The sequence below is a fragment of the Sciurus carolinensis genome, chromosome 18, assembly GCF_902686445.1.
Source record: "Sciurus carolinensis chromosome 18, mSciCar1.2, whole genome shotgun sequence".
Classification (NCBI taxonomy): domain Eukaryota; kingdom Metazoa; phylum Chordata; class Mammalia; order Rodentia; family Sciuridae; genus Sciurus; species Sciurus carolinensis.
In genome coordinates, this window is record NC_062230.1 from 40,167,798 (window position 1) to 40,189,235 (window position 21,438).

The window sequence follows — 21,438 nt, forward strand, 5'->3', positions numbered from 1 at the left end:
CAGGCTGAGGACCGGGGCGCGCAGGTGACGGAGGCGCTGGAGACACCACGGCGCACGGGGTGAGCACAGACACCCAGCAGCACCGCGGGAGACGCCGGCTGGCGCGGGCAGGGCCTGAGCAGGCAGGGCCGCCCGCTTGGGGGCAGTGGCACAGGGCGCACGGAGTGGACGGGCGCCCTGGACCGAGGGACCCCATGCTGCTCCGAGGGCTGGGCCGACCCGAAAACCGGATGGACGCCTCGTCCCTACGCTCCTCTCCAAAACGCTCACCCTCATCCTCCTCACCCTCATCCTCCTCACCCTCCTCATCCTCCTCACCCTCCTCATCCCCCTCACCCTCCTCATCCTCCTCACCCTCCTCATCCTCCTCATCCTCCTCATCCTCCTCACCCTCCTCATCCTCCTCACCCCTCCTCATCCCCCTCACCCTCCTCATCCTCCTCACCCTCCTCATCCTCCTCACCCTCCTCATCCCCCTCACCCTCCTCATCCTCCTCACCCTCCTCATCCTCCTCACCCCTCCTCACCCCTCCTCACCCCTCCTCACTCCTCCTCACCCCTCCTCACTCCTCCTCACCCCTCCTCACCCCTCCTCACCCCTCCTCACTCCTCCTCACCCCTCCTCACTCCTCCTCACCCCTCCTCACCCCTCCTCACTCCTCCTCACCCCTCCTCACCCCTCCTCACCCCTCCTCACTCCTCCTCACCCTCCTCACCCCTCCTCACCCCTCCTCACCCCTCCTCACCCCTCCTCACCCCTCCTCACTCCTCCTCACTCCTCCTCACTCCTCCTCACCCCTCCTCACCCCTCCTCACCCCTCCTCACTCCTCCTCAACCCTCCTCACCCCTCCTCACCCCTCCTCACTCCTCCTCACCCCTCCTCACTCCTCCTCACCCCTCCTCACCCCTCCTCACCCCTCCTCACTCCTCCTCACTCCTCCTCACTCCTCCTCACCCCTCCTCACTCCTCCTCACCCCTCCTCATCCTCCTCTCCCCTCCTCACCCCTCCTCACCCCAGCACACCACCTATCCTTAGGACCCCTGAGTAACTCTCATTCTGAAAAGAATAGGCAGCCCACACAGGCACACACCTACGCATTCCTGGCTCTGGGAAGTAACACGGTCAGCAAAGCTCATCCTGGATTTCCTTCCTACTCCTCTGCTCACCGTTCCTTGGTCCTAGGCCCAGGTGTCTAGCTCACTAACCAGACTGCTCAGGATTTGCCATCATGGCCTCAAAATCAGAAAATTGACCTGGCATGGTGGCTCACGCCTATGATCCCAGTGACTCAGGAGGCTGAGGCAGGAGGGTTGCAAGTTCTAGGTCAACCTGGGCAACTTAGGGAGATCCTGTCTCAAAATAGATAATAGAAAGGCTGGGGGCTGCAACTCATTGATCGTGTGTTTCTGGGTTCAATCCCCAACACCACAATAAAAAATAAGGTTTTGCTTGACCTGTGAGCCAACCATCTTCTTAGAATGAACAGCTAGCAGTGTCTCTTCCTTACCTGGGTCCAGGGAGTCTGCCTTCCTCCCTACCTGAGACCTGAGGATGCCTGGGAGCTCTCTCCTCGGGAGGCAAGCTCCAGCTTGGGACATGAAGCTTGGGCCTACCACACGAAACAAGGACCAGGACGGTCTGGGAGGAAACCAGTCCATCAGGCTGGACTCAAGTCAGACGGCCATTCACCCTTCAGAAGTAGGAGCTGGACTCAGAGCTCAGGGAGGGGACTTCAGGAAGCCTGTGCTGGGGAGCTGTCAGAGATGGTGATGGTGTTGCTACTGTCTGTTGTGTGGGCGCATCTCATGACGGGCACCTGTGGCTTCAGTGCCACTGCCGAATGTGTGGAGTCCCCCAGCATTGCTTTCCCTGCACCCCTGTGAGGGTGGCCTGGTGGCCGTACAATTAGGGTCCCACATCTGGCCCTCTGTGCCCATTGTTCCTCCCTAAGGCTGCTGGATGGTACAGGGAGCAGTTCAGGGACCATCCCACAGCTCTGTCCCCTCTCCTGATTCTGCACCTGACATGCGTCAGACACTTGATCCATGGGTGTTAGACGAATACACAGAAATCAGGCTATTGCAGTACTCTCAGGAATGACTGAACCTTGGGCTAGGAGACAGCACTGGAGACAAAGGAAATACATTTGTAAAGTAGAAGGACAATAGTCGCTGATGAATTAAGAAATCACTGAATTCCCATATTGAACTCTTTAGTTCATGTTAATCTTGTATTTCTCAAAATGTCCAGGAAGAGAAGCAAGTCATATTTTTATTGACAAACCCTATAAAATATATCACCATATAATCTGAATAATTGTAAGAACTGAAGAAACTTCAAAGAGATCATACGATATCATGTAAGTCACTGACCACCAAAAAATGCTAAGGGATAAAAATTTGAGAAGTTGGTGTGTAGGTGGGTTGTGTTTTTATATAAAAGCCAATCACTTGAAAAGTCATCCTCTCCCACCTCAATTGTCCAGCACTTGACTTTTTTTTTTTCTTTTTCAGTGCTGGGGATCAAACCCAGGGCTTTCCACATGCTAGGCAACCGCTCCACACTGAGCTACCTCAGTGGACTTTGTCTGGCACTTTGTAGGCTCTTAATAAATATTGGTCAGATGGATGGATGGATGAATAAATGAATCTGCAATACTTTTACGAGTATTTCTGAGAGTGATATTGCATACTAAGCCAGAGAAGATCTGGCCAAAAAGAGTGAGAAATTTAACACTTAATTCCTGGTTGTTTCTTCTGGCCTGAAGGCCTTGAATGCAAAAGCTGCTGCCCTGGATGCCATTGACAAACAGCATTGACAAACAAGAGCCTGGAACATCCAGGTGCCTGTGCATACTCTAATTCTCACAGCTGAGGGATAAAAATGTAGAGAACTCAGTGTGTAGGTTTTGCATATGAAGCTCAGTAATGTCAAAACACAAGACACAAACTAGTGGTACTGATATGTAAAACCCTTGACCAACTCCACAGGCTCCCTGAAACCCAGGTGCGTAGGACACCTGTTGCACTACAGCCTTGGGTGAGGGCGTTTGGAGTTGAAGAGGCTAGAGAGGCTGGGCTTTATAAATGAAGCGAGTCAATCTGTTTGGCATAGCTTGTGATTTTTACTCCAGTAAGACCTTTTATAGTAAAGATAATGAGGCACAAGCCATGATTTATTTGCGTTCAGTGAGTTTTCTTTGTGCAAGGTAGCACCCAATCATGCACACAGCCTGGTGCTGGGGTGCAGGCCACTAGTCCCAGGACTTGCGGAGGGTCAAGGGTGACCAGGAGTTGGAGTCCAGCCTGGGCAACTCAGCGAAGACCCTATCTCAAAACCAATCTAAAAAGGGCTGGGGTATAGTTTGGTGGTATAGCCTCCTTGGGTTCAATTCCCAGTGACACAAAGGAAAAAAAGGGGAAGGGAGGAGATGGAAAGGGAGGGATGAAAGCATACATAAGATGTCACCTCTGTCCTTATGGCACTTATCATCTAGAGGTGTGTTCAAAATCACAACCTATCCTCCCACACAGTGTGACAAAATGCATAATCTAAGGTGCTTACAGTAGAGTTTGCTGTATTTTTAAGGGAGACTTGATGCTAATTAGTATTTAAATCTTCAAATGTCCCATTGAATCATCTCCTAAGAAACTCTAAATTTATGTGGTATTCAAAGACTGCTAAATTTTGCATTGCTTTAGAAAGTGAAAACTTGAAACCTGGCCAAGCCATTCACTTTTTCTTTTGGTACCAGGGATTGAACTCCTCAGGGCACTCAACCACTGAGCCACATGCCCAGTCCTATTTTGTATTTTATTTAGACAGGGTCTTACTGACAGGTTTTCACTGAGTTGCTGAGGGCCTTGCTAAGTTACTGAGGCTGGCTCTGAACTCTCGATCCTCTTGCCTCAGGCTCCTAAACCACTGGGATTACAGGCATGTGCCACTGGACCGGCCACACCATTCACTTGTGATGCTGGGGATTGAACCCAGGGCCTTGTGCATGCAAGGCAAGCACTCTACCAATTGAGCTATATCCCCAGCCCACACACCACTCACTTTTAAAAAGTACAAGTGAAAATTGAAACCTAGCTATGTCATATCCCATTTTAAAAGGGAAAAATTTACATGTAACTTTAATAATTTGCAATTCAAATTTATCTTCTTAATTTTTATTTAAAAAGAATTTTTTGAGTTATAGATGGACAGAATACCTTTATTTTATTTGTTTTGTTTTGTTTTGTTTTTTGTGGTGCTGGAGGATCAAACCCAGTGCCTCACACATGCTAGGCAAGTGCTCTGCCTCTAAGCTACAGCCCCACTCCTCAAAATTTATTAATGTTAAAAAATTGTTGTTATTTTTCTTAAAAGGTCAGCTACTTGCTAATTTTACCTTTAGTTAGAAAGTTGCTCAACATTTCTATTAATTGTGAACATTCATAAGATATGTGTGTCTCTGGGCATTACTTAGTTATGTCATTCAAAATAATAAAGGGACATTTTAAACTTGTTTTTTGTAGGCTAAATCTGTGTTAATTTACATTTCATCATTATAATAAAAATTTTCCAAAGAATGAATAAAATACCCAGTGCTTTCCCAGTTTTTTTAAAATTTCGTAATCTTCATGGTTTATTTTGAATATTTAATTTATACATCTAAATTATATTTTCCACAATGCAGATTAAAATGGCAAGCTCTTTTGTACCAAAGGCCTTCACTGCACTTTCAGATCTGCATCCAAATATGGCTAATCTGGTAGGTTTCAACGATAGGGTAGTCCAATCATTCTCTAATGAAACTTGATGTGGTAAAATTATGTTGTATCAGTATTATTGATTCATTGGGCACATGCTTGTATAGTTGACAAGTATATGGACACTCACTGTATTAGTATTATTGTTAGATATTAAGTATCCCTAAGCTTCTTTATATTTATGAGACTTAAATTTAAATAAACCTTCATCTGTAGAGTAGGAGACATGATTGTCAATATACTAGCAATCATTCAAGTTGTTCCAAATGATCAAGTATTTTTGTATAATATAAAGTGGTACATTAATAAACGCTGAGTTTTAGCAGTATAAAATAATTTTCATTCCTTGCTTTTAAGTCAAATCATTCAAGTTATTGTCTTAAATACTTGCCATTATGGTGCTTTTCATGACTTTTATGGGGGGAGTTTGGGGGAGATGATTTCTAACATGCGGAGACAATTATTTATTTAAAGTAAGTCTGGGTGGAATCGCAAGGGACTATATTTATCTTGAAGCAGTTACTGTTCATCATTACTGTCCCTGTCTTTAACCAGTGTGCTGTTTACATTTGGCTTTTGCAAATCAGATTTCTTAAAATGGGATAAATTTACATGTAACTTTAATATTTGGAATTCAGAGTTTATTCATATTAAAAATCATAATTGTTGTTGTAGTTTTCCTTCAAAGTACAACAACAAAAAGTTTTCCTTAAAAGGCAAACCACTTGCTAATTGTCTCTTCAGTTAGTAAGTTTTACTCAACATTTCTGTTAGTTGTGTTTCTCCAACAAAATTGAGTGGGATGTGCATGTATATGGAATTCAGAACTAATGGTAATGTATCTAAATGCAAGAAAATTAGCTAACAGTTCAATCAGAATATGATAGTCCTTGACTGTATTTTAAATGTCACAGATTACTACAAGGTTAAAATCAGTTGCTAGTAATACAAATTTAGGCTTTTCCCTTCAGAAAAAAATAATTATCTTTTATTTCTGAAAGCATGTTTAAAATTTTCTTTGGTAGTTGTCAAAGAGAACATTAAATATTTAAGGGATGTTGATAGATGTTAAGATAGATAAATGTTAAGATCCAGGACTTGAGAATTTAGATTTTTTAGCAGCAATGTGTAAGTTCTGTTAAAGTTTAATTAATATTACTGTCCAGCATGTTTGGATTAAGAAGCTAAGCAATTTTATGTTAGAAAACCCTGTATAAAGGAAAGCTTTGAAGACCATGGCAAATTTAAATTGTATCATACATGTGCTTTGGATGAATTCAGTAAGGACTGACAGCACAGGGCAGTTACTGTGCTCTATCTAGTGATTGGAAATAAAGTAGAACCATACTAAGTATCAAATGATTATATTTGCAATAGCAGTTAACTGTCTTATTGCTTTGTACTTATTCCTTGTGGAATTGAACATTTATGAAGTTCTTTTAGATGTTTGTCTGGAATAAATACATTAAATGGTTCCTAGTCAAAAATGTTTGTTAGAGCCAGTAAAATATAACAAGTCCATGAAATTAAATTTACATCTACATCTGTGTTTAATATTGGTCTTCTATACTCTTTTGTTTTTCAGAAAATTATCGGTGTAGTTATTGGGAAAACAGATGTCAAAGGCTTTCCAGACAGAAAGAGCTGAGTTCAAAGTTTAACTCTTTGCTTCATTTTTCATTAACTGTAGCTTATGATATACAATGAATATTTAACTGAGTGAAAAGTCCATGCCTGCTGAACTCCTTAAGGGCACTGGCCATGTTCTCTGTTGTATGGTCAAGGCCATACGTGTGAGGACAAATCCTGTTTTTAATGATTGCATGTGATGTTTCTCAAATGTAATAGCATTTTAGCATTTTGAAATAAGTAATTAAATTGGCCAGTTCATTAGCTTGTCTCAACATGAGTTTATTTGACATTTCTACACGTGTAAAGGTAAAGTAGAAATTGGCTCATATGATTTTCAGATAAAATAGCACCTGAGAGTAGAAACTTGGAGCTAGACTGACTGGCCTCACTTGGTCTCTAAGTGATCTAGGATCTTTCCTGTATATATGTGTGAAAGGGGGATAAATAAAACCGAAGTGAGAATTAGATGAGTTATTTTGGGTAAGAACTAGCATCTTGTGGGCCCATAGTAAGAACACCATGCCAGCTACCATTTTCAGCCTGAAAGATACAGTGACAGATAAACACATGAATCTCAAGTAAGACAGGATGATAAAGTTTTTGAGCAGGGAGGTTTCATTGTAATTGGTAACTAACCCAGGCCTGGATGCAAAATAAACTAAGGACACTGTCCATGAGATTAGTGCCTGGGAAATAGTACCTGGGAAAGGGAGTTCCCCTCCCTATTCTAGTCCTCCTTTCCAGGGAACCTAATTAGCACCATTCACTCCTACCTTTTGGATTGTAAAGGACTTTCCCTAGGATCTAACTACTTTCCTTTGAAGTGTAAATGCCCCTGTGAAGCCTGGTGGTGGGGGGTGGGTGTCAGGGCTAGAGATTTATTGAAGAGCTTATAAAAGGAGCCAGTTCTCTGCTTCTGTAAAGATGTTTCCTGCTTGAAAACCTTGCACACAATCGTATATCATTTTTTGAAGCCCTGCACACAACCATGTATCATTTTAGACTAGAAAATTCAAGACACTACACAGCCTATAAATGCTGTGGAAAACTGTGAGGGGCACTCAGAATTTGGAGTGCTGATCTCCTCTGGACCTGCCAGGGTGAAGTCAAGTCTGATTCTTCCCACTCCTCTAGTGCCATCTGCCGCTTCCTGCAACACCATGGTAAAGTTCCCCTGGGTTCAATCCCCAGTGCCAAAAACAAAAACCAAAAACAGTTAACTCTGGCCTTAGTGGTCCCTACCAAGATGCTTGACCTGTGTGAGAGTTTTGGAACTGTGGAAACGTAAGTCCAGACTAAAATTGGGTTTTTAAAAATCAAATCATCTTGGGCTGGGGATGTAGCTCAGTGGTAGAGGGCTTGCTTGGCATGTGCCAGACCCTGGGTTGATCACTAGTACCCCACTAACACATACACACACAAGCACGAGGGCTTTTTTTTTTTTAATGAAAAGTCACAGGATGGTATTTGTATGCAGCTTGGATGAAGCAGAACTCTAGCTAGCCAGTCAGCTGATAGCTTGGATGAAAGATGTTAATTTTGCTAGAATCACCTGAGACCTGAGTGATCATGGCAGGGTTACTTCTGTTTACAGTATAGTGATAGGTACTTTCATTTTCGTTTCATTTCATATAAATACACCATTTTTGTTTTTGAGGTAATAATTAAGGTGTCTCATACTGTTTGCACATATACTTTATTTCATAATAATTAATTAGATAGGCATTACCATTTTAGTAGTTTGAGGAAGTCTAGATATCTTTCTTTTTACTAAGCTCTAGCAGGCATAACTTCAAATACATGAATTGGGAAAAAAGCAATGATTAAAGTATTGCCTAAAATGATAACAATGACAGTCTTTTCTTTTTTTTCTTCTAGTACTGGGGATTTAATCCCGGGGCAATTTACCACTGAGCTCCATCCTCAATCCTTTTTTTTTTTTATTTTGACACAAGGCCTCACTAAGTTGCTGAGGCTGGCCTTGAGCTTGCGATCCTCCTGCCTCAGCCTTCCAAGTTACAGGATTACAGGCGTGTGCCACAACACAGTCTCATGATGTAATTTTTCACCTGTTAGACTGTGAGGGTAAAAGCACATGTCTGTATTGTCTGACTTCTTTTTATGATGACACCTGTAGCACACCTTTTTTGGAGAAAGTATGCTTACTGATTTAAGCATTGCACATACAACATATCATCACATTTCCACAAAAAGTTTAAACAGTACACAATGTCACCGAGTTGACAAAGTTCTTCTTTCAGTCTCCCACTCTTCCCATCCTGTTCCTTTTTCCTCAAAGGTAGATTAAGTAACAGTAACAGTTCAGGGTATGTTGTAATTTGCTTCTGTATGTTAGGTTGTGTTACAATACCTTTTACTTATTTATTTTCATGTGGTGCTGAGGATGGAACCCAGCACCTCACATGCGCTAGGCAAGTGCTCTACCACCGAACTACTAGGCCAGACCCCAGGCTATTAAACCTTTTGATTACCAAAAACAATACTGTTCCAGTTTGGGAAAATGTGTACTTGCTGACCCCTAGTGGTTCTCCCTTGGTAGCACACAACTTGTTTTTAAATAACTAGGTGTGAACGACTTAGGTGAAAACGATAGCCATAAACGAAATCCATTAAGTTTTTTCTATTTGATAGGTAATAAAACAATTAGTTGTTCTTGGGTTTGAGAAAGTTAAATAAATACCTGTTATTGCTTTCCTTTTATTAGTCATTGTAAGAAATAAAATACAAGACAGGAGTAATGAGAAAAAAAAAAAAAAAGGAATGGAGAATGTAAGGTAACAAGGGGACAGTTCAAGCCCATGTGACATTTCCCCAAGACACATAACTGGGGAAAGGGCCAGTAGTGAGGTGGACTAGCTACACTGGCAGCTGTGTCCACTTCACTTGGTCATTCATGAAAATGTTACCAGAAGGAACGGCTTGACCATGGTCCTGCTCCTCAAGTACAGTGGGACAAAAGATGGGAAATATATATGCAGATTTAGTTAGCCAGAGAACTGTCCATCTTAATGTTCCTGGTGTCTGTTTTCAGCATGCGGTTTGGGATGAAAAAAAAAAAAAAGTTACCAGGAAGTCACCCTTAACTTCAGAGGGAATCTGTTTCAAGCATAACTTGTCATGGGGTGTACATTCTGAAATAACATTTTCTACCATGTGTTGGAGTATTTTTATCATCATAGTAATCATCAGTAATTGATCATTTGATTAAACAATTCTTGTTGAAAGTCAATATTAAACTCACTTAAAAAATAAAAGCATTGCTTTTCCCATAGATATTGGATCAGAAAGATACACTTTCAGCTTTACCATTCGTGATTCACCAGCCCATTTTGTAAATGCAACATCCTGGGGCCATGAAGATTACATCAGGTCACTCTCTGACAGCTTCAGGGTTGGTGAGTGTGGTAAGTTAGCACCAGATCTTAAACTGTCTGTGACAGGATTGTTCCTGTGTCACATTTGCAGCAGCAACACTGAGGGAGTCAGATGGAATAAGACACTTTTGATTCCGCAGAACCTGACATGCTGCTGGGAGCAGGCAGACACAGCTAGCTAAGCTTCACCAGGCCAGCTGTGGTTCTACTCCCGCTTTGGTGTGCATCAACCCCTATTATTATTCTCATCACTTCTCGTTCTGTAGACATAGACTGGGGCACTGATTGGATTTGATCCAAGTTGATATTTGAATTTTAGTGGGGTGTTTAAGGAATTTACTTTCAGTTGAGATACCAAATCTGTATCTTCTCCACACCCCAGTACCTCTTCAACAGCACAGAAAGAACAGGACTTTTAAAACATTGATCTGGATTCAAATCCAACATTCGTTTGTCTTGTGGCTCTGAGAAAGTTTCTTAACCTTGTTGGGCCTCAACTATGAAGCAATACCCCTTTGGGTTCCTGTGAATGTGAGCAAGATAGGGTGCCTTGTATTCAGTGTGTAGTGTCAATCAGGAGATGACAGATCTAGCCGAGCAAGAAATCAGAAAGCATGTGTACCAGCTCTCTAGAAAAAGATAAGGGAAAGGGTAGAGGTAATCAAACCACTCTTTTCTGAGATGGGGATCAAGCAGCCCATCTATTGAGTGCCTAATGCAGACTGCCTTGTAGTTAGCTCTCAGGGGTGTGGCTCTTCAGTCAACAAGGTTATTAAACATATGGCTATGAAGACAGAAAACCTCACAAGCGTCAGAGTTTCCACCAATATTCCTTGAATGAATGCCAGAACTTCCATTATATATAGAGAGAGAAACTTATCTCAGTATTAAGATATAGGTTGATGGTTGTGAGGATGAACAGGATAAAGGATTTAAAATGCCCAAAATCTATGATGATTATAAATGTAGGTAGGATTTTAGTGTGGTAGAGTGAAAAGAGCACAGATTTTGAATCAGAAGAATTCCAACTCTAGCTCTGCTACTGTCCAGTATAAAACCTCTAGTGATTCAACCTCTGGTAATCCCAGATGCTGTGTGAGGAGTGGACAAGGCAGGGCATGGCACCAGCCCTGGGAGGGAAACTCTGCCCACTGCGTTCACAGAGCTCCTAGCTTTGCACGCTCTCCACCTCCCTCCTGTCATTCCCAGGCTGAGTGTGGAGTGAGTGGAGGTGGATCAAATGTGTGTTTCATTGAGGGGCATGTGGTGACCCAATCAAAAAGTTCAACTGAAATGATATTTGTATGACTTACAGGTTGGGACATAAAGGTAAAGCTTTGGAAAAAGTCATCCAGGGTCAAATTGGTGACCTGCTCCCCGGGATTCTGTTTCACACAGTGACACAAGAAGATGCCTGTGAAGGACACATGGCCCTAGTTCAGGGTCTAGAACCACAGCGTTGGGTCCATGGCTATGTACAGTGTGTTTTGATTCATCCTGTTGTGTAATGTTGCCATATTTTGCCCTCTGTTTTAGTGATGATTGAAAATCCCCTGATCCAAAGAAAGGAAATAGAAAGAGAAGAAAAGTTCAGCCCTGCAACTCCTAGGTAAATATCTGTCTAGCACAGAAATCAACATCTTTGTACCAGAAGGATCATTACTAATAATTTCGTATCAGATTAGCAGAGAGCTTACTAAAGGTGCTCGACTGCAATATGAAACTTGAGTGTAATTCTTTCTTACCACACTTATCTTTGACATAAATGAGATAATTCATCAGATAATTTACTTTGATACAATAACATGAAAAAGTGACTTTGCTTTTAGTACAGCTTTCCTTTGCATCTGTGGAGGATTGGTTCTGCAGATACCAGAATCCATGATTCTCAAGTCCCTCCTAGAACAGAGTGTAGTGTCTGAGCATAACATGGATGTGCTCCCTATGTTTGAGATCATCTCTACTTATAATACCTATGCAGCATATGTGCTATGTGAATAACTCTTATACTGTATTATGTTTTACTTGTATTATTTTTATTGCTTTTTCCAAATATTTTCTATTTGTGGTGGTTAAATCTGTGAATGCAGAACACCCAGATATGGAGGACCCATCATGCTTTGATGATTCTCATTCTTGGAATTACAAAAGTTTGGCTTTAGTCACATTAAAACTGAGCAAGTAGAAGAAAAAAATAAATCTATTTTATGTCAAGGTGTCACTCTACTCAGCGCCTTACCGCCCAGGTCAGGGTCCCTGAAAGCAGAACTTGGGAGATCAGTTCTCCTGCCACTGGCTTGTTGAGGAGAGCTCTCAGGAGCACCTTGCAAGGACTGGGTGGGGGAGAGGCTGACCAGAGAACTGGGTTTGCCAGGAGCCTCACCTGTAGCCAGGAGGGCACTCTGGAGTGCAGCAGTGCCCTGGGGGGGGGGGGGGGGGGGGGGGGGGGGGGGGGGGGGGGGGCAAGGCTGAGCTTTGTGTCCTGAATCAGTCACTGGCTGAAGTTCACCCCACAACTCCTGAGGGAGCGGACCATAATCTCCAAGGTGGTTCTGCCAAGGGCAATTCTAGAGAGGAAGGTGCAGCTGACCCATGGCTGATCTGTAAGGGGCTCTAGGTGGACACAGCAGTCTACTGCATGGACACCTGAATCCACGGCCACTCCTTCCACTTGCTGTTCTGACCTGTCTTCTATCAGACTCTCAGGCTCATTTCTGCAGCCACATGAACTTCTTTCCATTTTGTGAACACCCTGAACTCATCTGCACTAAGAACTGTTGCACCTTCTAGTCCCTCTGCTTGGAACTCTCTTCTCTCATCTGCCTGAGTATTTGCGGCTTCCCGTTGTAGATATCTCCATTGTGTGTCGCCCCTTTGCCCCTCCCATCTGCTCTGTCTCTAGTAGCCCTGCTGGGCAGGATTTCCCCCACCCCACACTGTCAGCCTGTCAGTCATGATCCTGGTCTGACCCTGGTCGTGCTGAGGTGATATGACTAGTTGTTCTTGTGACTTCCCATCATGCGCGAGCTTCATGAGATCAAAGGTCTTATCTGTCTTCTTCATGTTGTGTCCCCATGCTTCAGTTAGAGTCTGGCACATAATAGATTCTCGGTAAACTTTTGTGGAATGAATGAATGGAGGGAGGAAAGGAGGGAAGGAAGAACATTCGAGTAGAGGGAACCAACATGAAACTTCTGGACCTTTTTAGATACGTTAGAGGTCGAATCACATGAAACTGCCGATGTTGAACTATTTTCCACCTACGAATGTTAACCTTATAAACTAATAGTTGACATGTCTGTAATTATGGGCCAAGTGCAAAGGACCAGGAGGAGGAGAAGCCCAAGGGAGAAGCAGAGACACTCACAGACAGTGTGGCCTGTCATCCAGGTTCATTCCTTGGTTGAGGGTAGCCACAGGAGGTCCTTGAGCTGAGAAAGTGTTTCACATTTGTGACTCAGGAAAACCACTTTTTTTGTGTGGAATGCATGGTAACAAAGCTTATTTAGGAGTGAAGACAACAGTTTGGGAGAGAAATGATGAGGTGAATAACTCAGAAAGAGGAGGAGGGTGGATTGGAGAGCTGTGGAAGTGCACACGGTGGTGCACACCTAGTCCCAGCTATTCTGGAGGACTCTTAAGCTGAGTGTGAGACCAGCCTGGACAACATAGCAAAAGCCTGTCTCAAAAAATAAAAAAAATAAATAAACTGCTGTGAAGAACTTGACAGTTGGAAGTAGAAGAAGAGCACCTCAATTCGGAGCACTGAAAATATTCTGCCTCTACTCCATACAGAACAGTGTGGAAGTAAAACATGGGCCTTGACCTAAGGCACCCAGGCAGAGCAGCCATAGTTGTAGAAGAGAGGGATAGCAAGTGCTCAGGACTTACAACCCCGCAGGTCTCAGAGTCTTCCTCTCCTGTGTTACAGACCAGGAGCCTGAAGTGAAGTTCAGACCCTGGCATGGTCAGACTGATAGTGTGCATAGAACCCAGCACACATTGATCCCCAAATATTTTCCTTATTGGAAGTATATGTCATTTCTCCAAAGAAATAATTGGAAGATTGAGATGAAAAATGTACATTTTAGACAAAAATATTTTGCAATGTTTTTCAGTGTTTCTAAGAGTTTAAAATGTAGATTTTAAAATATAGTCTAAGTTACAACTATAAGGTGATTGAACTATGAAACTGGACGTATTTTTCCATTAGAAATAATTTGATATTAACTTGTTGTGTGTTTTCACAATTTAGCAACTATAAACTATTGCTCAGTGAGAATCACTCAATGGTAAAAGTTTGTTCCAGTTATGAAGTGGACACCAAGTTGCTCTCTTTGATACATTTACCTGTTAAAGAGTCTCGAGATTATTACTCATTGGGTGACATTGTTGCAAATGGACACAGTCTGGATGGGAGGATTATTAATGTGCTTGCAGCTGTGAGATCGGTAAGTTAAAACCTCAACAAAGTCACATGCAGTTTGGCTGGGAGAGTCTTGGCATGTAATCTGTGTTTAGAATGTGGTGGTCAGAATCAGCTAGGGTAATTTCCTCCATATCTTAGTAATAAATGGAGGAGTTAAGAACGTGGCAACCCTTCTTATTAAAAGGAAAGTGGCATTTTGTCTGAGAATGAGTAGCAAGACAAAATTGTGTTTGAATGCTTGGTGGCTCCCTGCTGGTGAGAAGCAGGCAGGGACAGCACTCCATAGTTTGGGGTGCTGCCTGCGTCTTGTCCATCCCTCAGAGACTGCAGCCAGTTCTGAGTTCTGTGTCTGCCGGGCTAAGTCACAGTGACACATCTAGAGGTGGATCTCAAAAGTAAAGTTTCATAAAGTAAAAGTACACGTAGAACGTTCAAGGGGCAAGAGTAATTTCTTAACTCTAGAGAAGGATGGTCATCAAAAGATCACGTCTGGAGTTCCACACTTCTAGTTAGTGTTGAAGTAAATCCTAAGTGCTCTCTGGTCTTGTGCTGAGAGAGTGCTGACTCCACCACGTGGCAAGCCCTGGCTGCACAGGCCACATGCCTTCAGCCCTCTCCGCTTAGCCCCAACCTAGCACAGCATCTGCCAAGGAGGAACACCCGATATTGTTTTGGATAGAGGAATCAACCCTCTACGTGTCAGTCTTGAAATGCAGGACATGCCACTTTCTAGGCAGTTCCAGTCCAATCTGCCAGCCAAGTGTGTGCGCTGCTCCATTTCCACACAGTGCTGCGTGATTCGTCACAGGTGTGATGCAGTAGGAATTGTCTGAGCCGGTGCAGGGCCACGCCTCTCCTCCCAGCTCAGGAGGCTGAGACAGTAGGATCAGGTTGAGAGCCAGCCCTGGCATCTGAGCAAGACCTTGTCTCACCGGCAGCACAGGGCTGGGGTGGGGCTCAGTGGCAGAGGTCTGTCTCAGCAGGAACGTAAGCAAAACTCTGCAGCAGCCCCCATGAGCCTGGCCCCTTTTCCATGGGTCACCTCACTTCTTTTCATGTCCCTTGTCGCCCGTGGCCTCCACCCTCTTACATTCCTCACCAGTGTTTGGCCTGTTCATTTTTCCCTCTCACCTCCACCATCTTTTCACTTAAAACTCCTCCCTAGACACCTCTGTCGCCTGTGTTGCCCACTTCTTGGGCGACAGTCCTCTGACTTTCTCTGCCAGAGCCTGTTTCTTGGTGCATTTTCATCTTTCTTCAGCTCCTTCCCACAGGAATCAGTCCTACCCATGGTGCAGAGGTGACAATAGCATAGGGGGTTGCCAACTGACTGCTTGGGAGCTTGGTTGTGAGGCCACCAGAGGTGCCTGCTGTTCCCATAGGAGAACCCTTTGGTTGGAGACGAGGGCCCCTGAGTGGGCCTCTGCGTCTTCAAACTGGACACCATATGCAAGTGCTTTCCTGTATGCCCCTCATTTGACTCACTACCTTGACCCTATGAAGAAGGCAAAGGAGGTATCAATAGAGAGGCAGTGCCTTCCATCACGCCATCTCCACGCCAGGCTCTGTGCCTGTGTGTAGACACACAGATGTTGAAAACCCACTTCCTACCCTTGTGAAGGTCACATAGCTCTACCAGGGGACTGCCATATAGCAATTGTCCTGGCAGGCTGAAAGATGCAGTCTTGACTTTAAACACATATGTCTCTATCGCTTTTCAAAGTGTGCAAAGTTTATAGCTTCAGCTAGATACACTTAGTTAAAATAGAAAGTGCCTTAAAAATCATCAAAAATATATTAGTGGTTCTTGTTATTTTAATATTTCTAATTTAATGTTTAAGAAATAGACATTTGAGTATTTATATCAACAGACATTTAAATGCCTTTCTATCTGTAGGTGAAGAATAATGATTTCCTTCAATTTCTAAGGTTGGAGAACCAAAATGTTTTACAACCTCAGACCGAAGAAAAGGCCAGAGGTGTGAAATCAAACTCTATGATGAGACAGAACCTTCTTTTACAATGACATGGTAATCCTCCACATTCATTCTAAACATGACATTCTGCTGCTATCACCAAGACAGAATACTTTCCTCTTATCCAAGAACCATGAACTTCAGCCTCCTGCAGTAACACATACCTGCAATCCCACTACTGGGGAGATAGAGGCAGGAGGATCTTGGTAATTTAGACTCTGTCTCAAAATAAAAAATAAAAATATAGCTTAGTGGTATATTGGGCTCAATCCCAAGCAATACACACACACACACACACACACACACACACACACACACACATGAATTCCATATCAACAGAGGAATAATAATAGAAGATAAATGATGTGAAAAAATAAACCTATCTTTTGAATGTCAAGCTGTTTTATATGCCATCTTAAAACAAGATCTAGATGGACTTCACTTTAAGCATTTTATTATTATATTCTATTTTATAATAATGGTGTTTTATTAGGTTCCTTTTATATTAAACAAGCCCAAATTTGCAGTTCTTTGGTAATACCTTGAGTGAAGTGGGGCACAGAGTGAGCTGTACCCTAAAGCACTTCAGTGTACAAGGATTTATTCAGCCTCTTGATGCTTGTGCACCAAGGAAACCACTGAAAAGTGCATTCCATCATCAAATCCCCTGAACAATTTATCTGTTAGGAGTCCTACTTTAATGGTTTGAAAGTTTGACTTACTTTAAAGTCTTTAGACTTTTAGTCACTCTATTCTCACTAGCCTGAAGGGACCAAAAACTGGGAAAATAAAGAATTAGTAGAGCAGCAGAGCTTGTTAGAGGAGAGTGTATGTTGAAAGAGTGATTTATCATGTAGACGTCAACTACTCTGTGAGCTAACAGGTAGAAGCCAATGTCCTTAATTTTCCTTTCTTCCTTTGTCACTATCAGATTTTTCTAATGTATTCAATTTGTTTCACTTCTTTTTAAATAAATGCAGTTGGGATAATGAATCCATTCTACTTGCACAGAGGTGGATGCCACGAGAAACAGGTACCAGAATTCTATGACTCTGTTCAATAGTTGCTATTTTTATCCTCCCATGTAATAATTTTTAAAAATTTGTAGTTGTAGATGGACAACTTGCCTTTATTTTTTTTGTTTATTTTTATGTGGTGCTGAGGATCAAAACCTACCTCACATGTGCCAGGCAAGCAGTCTGCCACTAAGCTACACCCCCAGCCCCCATGTAATAATTTTAAAATGTCTCTTCCCCCAAAACAGTAATATTTGCCTCAGATGTAAGAATAAATTTTGACAAATTTCGGAACTGCATGACAGCAACTGTGATCTCAAAACCATTATTACGACCAATCCAGGTAAGAGCTTTTGAAGTTTCTCATCACTTGGAAAAAACCATAAACATATTCCAGTATTTGTGCAGTGTATTTAAGAATGAAATTGTAGTTTGAATTTAATTTTAATTGAAAGGGAAAAGTTGCTTTACATGACTTTTTTAAAAACTTAAAATCAGTGCATATTTGATATATTTACCAAAGAAATGTGAAAAAATCAGGCTAATTTTTGAAGCATCATTCATTGTGATGATTTTTGAGAGGTTAATATTATTGAATAGCCTAAATTATTGACTATTTAAACAGTACATTCATCCAGGTGTGGTGGCACACACCTGTAATCCCAACAATTTGAGAGGCTGAGGCAGGAGGATCGCAGGTTCAAGGTCAGCCTCAACAACTTAGACCCTGTCTCAAAATAAAAAATAAAAAGCCTGGGGATATAGCTACTGGCAGAGGACCCCTGAGTTCAACATTCAGTCTGCAAAAATAAATAAGTAAATAAATAAAAGGTAAATTGGGTTTTACCACATTAAAATAACTTTTACTTCCAGAACCCTGAAAAAGCATGCATATACCTAGTGTATTATTAGTTCACATCTTCAGTACCCAGGGACCCTGGAATGGGTGTTGAGGAGACAGTTCACAGCAGCATGAGCTGGGGAGCTGGACTTGGGGAACCCGAGAGCTGCTGCCTCAAGTGTGCTCAGGGTGCTTCCCAGTGTAGACATAGCATCAGCCCAGCACTGCCAGGGAACGCAGAATTACCAGACCTGGGCTAGTCCCAGCTCCAGAAGACACAGATATAGCAAGTACCGTTCTAAAAATAAGCTCACTCTATTGGTCTATAACAGCATTACCGGTGACTCAGAATGATAAAACAATTTTATGTTTTTGACTAAACCATTATCAGAGTTATTAGAAGAGATATGACATAGAATAGAGATAACCTGAAATACGATGTAAAATTATGAGTCATTTTATTTAGGGCTACCAAGTCATACACACCTATTACCTGGAATTGTCTCCTTGGAAGCAGCGCCACAGGGGTGATAGAACTGACTCTCATGTCTGAGCACATGCTATATGCTGGGTGCTGTCTAGTGTCCAGGGACACAGCCCACACATTTCTTCACTCTTACAGAGCTCACATTTCAACTGAGGAGAGACAGATGATAAATAATAAAGAAAATACACCCACATATCATGAAATATTTGAGGAAAAGAGGAGCAGGGTAAGGAGGATCCCGGGAGCCTGTGTGTACAGGCATACAGGGTGCAGGCAGGCCTTGCTGCAGGGGCCGTGTTTGAGCAAAGACTGGTGAGGAGGCAAAGGGGTTCCCCTAAGGGAAAGATATTCCAGGCAGTGGGAGCAGCCTCACACAGGCTCTGAGGCCGCTGTGCACCAGTGTGGGAAGAATGGCAAGAAGCCACTGTGACTGGATGGAGCCCAGGGAGTACAGGGAGAGGAATAGGAGAGGGTCAGAGAAGAGACAGCAGGCAGATCCAGAAGGCCTCAGGGGCTGCTCCAGGGCACTGGCTGTCACTTTGGAGGGGCTGGGGCAGCAGGCCAGAGGGTAGAGCAGAGCAATGACAGCTGACGGCGTCAGATCAAGTTGTGAAAGGATCGCTCCCACTGCTTTGTTGAAGCTTGATGGTGACCACTGCCAAGGTCTCTTCTTAACATTTAGGTCCATAATGCCACTCTTCAATTCCTGATGTTTTCTGGAGAGGGTTACTTTGGTTTATTATTTTAAATAATGTATTTAGATGAGTGGTTTGTTGTTATATTTACTAATATCATTGATAGAAAATTACTACCCTGGATCGGCAATGTAGCTTAGTGATAGAGTGCTGGCCTAGCAGGGTGAGGTCCTGGGTCACATATCCAGCAACACACACACACAAGACAAAAATAAAGGAAGGAAATCTGTACTTTTGAGGATAAGTTTAATTTAGGAAAAAGTCTAAAAGTTGGATTTGTTTGGTGGAAAAATAATCAAACTTGATTAATTCTATCAAAAACTCAAAACTAGCCAGGCCCAGTGGCACATGCCTATGATCCCAGTGATTCAGGAGCCAAGGCAGAAGGATCCCAAGTTCAAGGTCAGCCTTAGTCACAAACAAACAAAACAAAATATGTTGTACAATAGATCTCTTGAATTTAATATGCCAAGGAGACCAGTTTCAAAGAGAGTACACATAAGGGTGTGTAAGTGTGTGTGCTTGTTTAACTCAGTCTGATTTCTAATTTAGTGGACTAAGCCTACCTTTAGAAAGGAAGACCCTTCAAATGACTTGTGTGTCCATCCTCCCCAGGATGCCAGGCCTTCCTCTTGCTTTCTCTGCGCTGACAGCAATCCGCAGAGTAGGAATCCCGCCCTCCCCACAGCAAGTCTGGATCACCTTGTCATCAGTGGAGGCCTATGTGGTGGTCTGCACCCCACCCTCCCTACCAGCTCCTCTCAAGAAGCTGGTGGGTCTGATTGCTGTATCCTGCTCAGCAGCTGCTCTTGTGAGATGTGCAGCAGTTCTGTTAGTCCTCAAAAATGTTAATTCGTCCTCCCGCTAATTTACAAATATTCATTGGATGTCTTTTATTTGCCAGGTGTTAACTTAAATCCTTTGTGGAAGGTAGGGGTGAATGAATGATCAGATGGATGAAAGGATTGTCACTCTGCTGGATACTGAAAATTCAGAGACATGCGTGTGCTGGGAGCAGGAGCAGAGCTTCTAAATCTGCTAAGGAATCAGGACAATCTGTAGAATGCTCAAGTGGGATGGGGCGCTCAGTCACATGTAGGAGGCTGGTTCTTGGGGCTGAAGGCATGAGAATCCCTTTTGCAAAGTCACCTTCTAGGCATCTGGAACACCTGCCAACTATTCTTGAAAAAACTCATATTCCATTATTCCAACTTGAAAAGCGAGGCATTAAAATAACTTTTTTTCCAGTACGGAGGATTGACAACAGGGGGCGCTTTACCACTGAGCTACGTCCCCAGCCCTTTTTATTTTGAAATGGCTTTCTCCCTAAATTGCCCATCTGGCCTTGGACTTGGTGATCCTCCTGCCCCAGCCTCCCAAATCACTGGGATTACAGGCATGCGCCACCACACCTGGCTAAAATAATCTTTTTAAAAAGCATTTGTTATAAGGAAGGAAATACATATGAAATTCAGAAAAATGCATAAAAGAATAAAAAAAAACATAAAGATAACCTATACTCCACCATAATTTCTTTCATGGCTATTCTTCCAGATAGTTTTGCATATATATACTTTTTCAATTAAAAGGGTATTCCCGTGCCATCGTTTTGTAAGCTGCTCTTTTTACTAGCCACACCTGGTACACACTGCTCATGTCGTGTCATATTGTTAGTGATATTCTATTCAACTGCATTCTTATATGTCTTTTTTTTTTTTTTTTTTACTGTTAAAAGTAATTTTGGATACTTCATGGTGGTTTAAATGATAATCAGTTTGCTTATTCCCTATTTTTCAATTTAAGACACACCAGAAGCTAACATCCTACTGAATTTTATAAGAGAAAATAAAGAAACAAATGTTGTGGCTGATGAGATTGACATTTATTTGAAAGAATCCATAAATTGTAAGTGACCCTTTAATTATTTTTTGATTTTTAAAAAGGCCAGAATTGGGCCTGTGAAGTTTTGATTTGACATAGTGAAAGGCACTATATTCTTAGTCTGTAACTACTATATTTCCATTTTCAAAAAGCTAGGGGGCTCTGGGGGCACTGATTGTAGCTCAGTGGCCGAGCACTTGCCCAGCATGTGTGAGATGCTGGGTTTGATCCTCGGCACCACAGAAAAATAAATAAATAAATAAAGGTATTCTGTCCATCTACAATTAAAAAAGAAAGAAAGGGGGGAAAAAACTTTAGCTGTTCTGGGT

General features: G+C 42.6%; 1 protein-coding gene across 1 annotated transcript in view; it reads left to right on the forward strand.

The window, feature by feature from the left end:
* The window catches only part of Meiob (meiosis specific with OB-fold), a 27,363-nt gene continuing 5,925 nt past the window's right edge, over positions 1-21,438 (forward strand). Inside the window, 11 exon segments of the mRNA XM_047533923.1 lie at positions 1-59; positions 4,685-4,759; positions 6,343-6,400; positions 9,683-9,814; positions 11,321-11,393; positions 14,040-14,235; positions 16,143-16,243; positions 17,170-17,222; positions 17,454-17,519; positions 17,522-17,548; positions 21,032-21,133. Coding sequence (XP_047389879.1) covers positions 4,691-4,759; positions 6,343-6,400; positions 9,683-9,814; positions 11,321-11,393; positions 14,040-14,235; positions 16,143-16,243; positions 17,170-17,222; positions 17,454-17,519; positions 17,522-17,548; positions 21,032-21,133 — 877 coding nt within the window. The 5' untranslated portion in view covers positions 1-59; positions 4,685-4,690.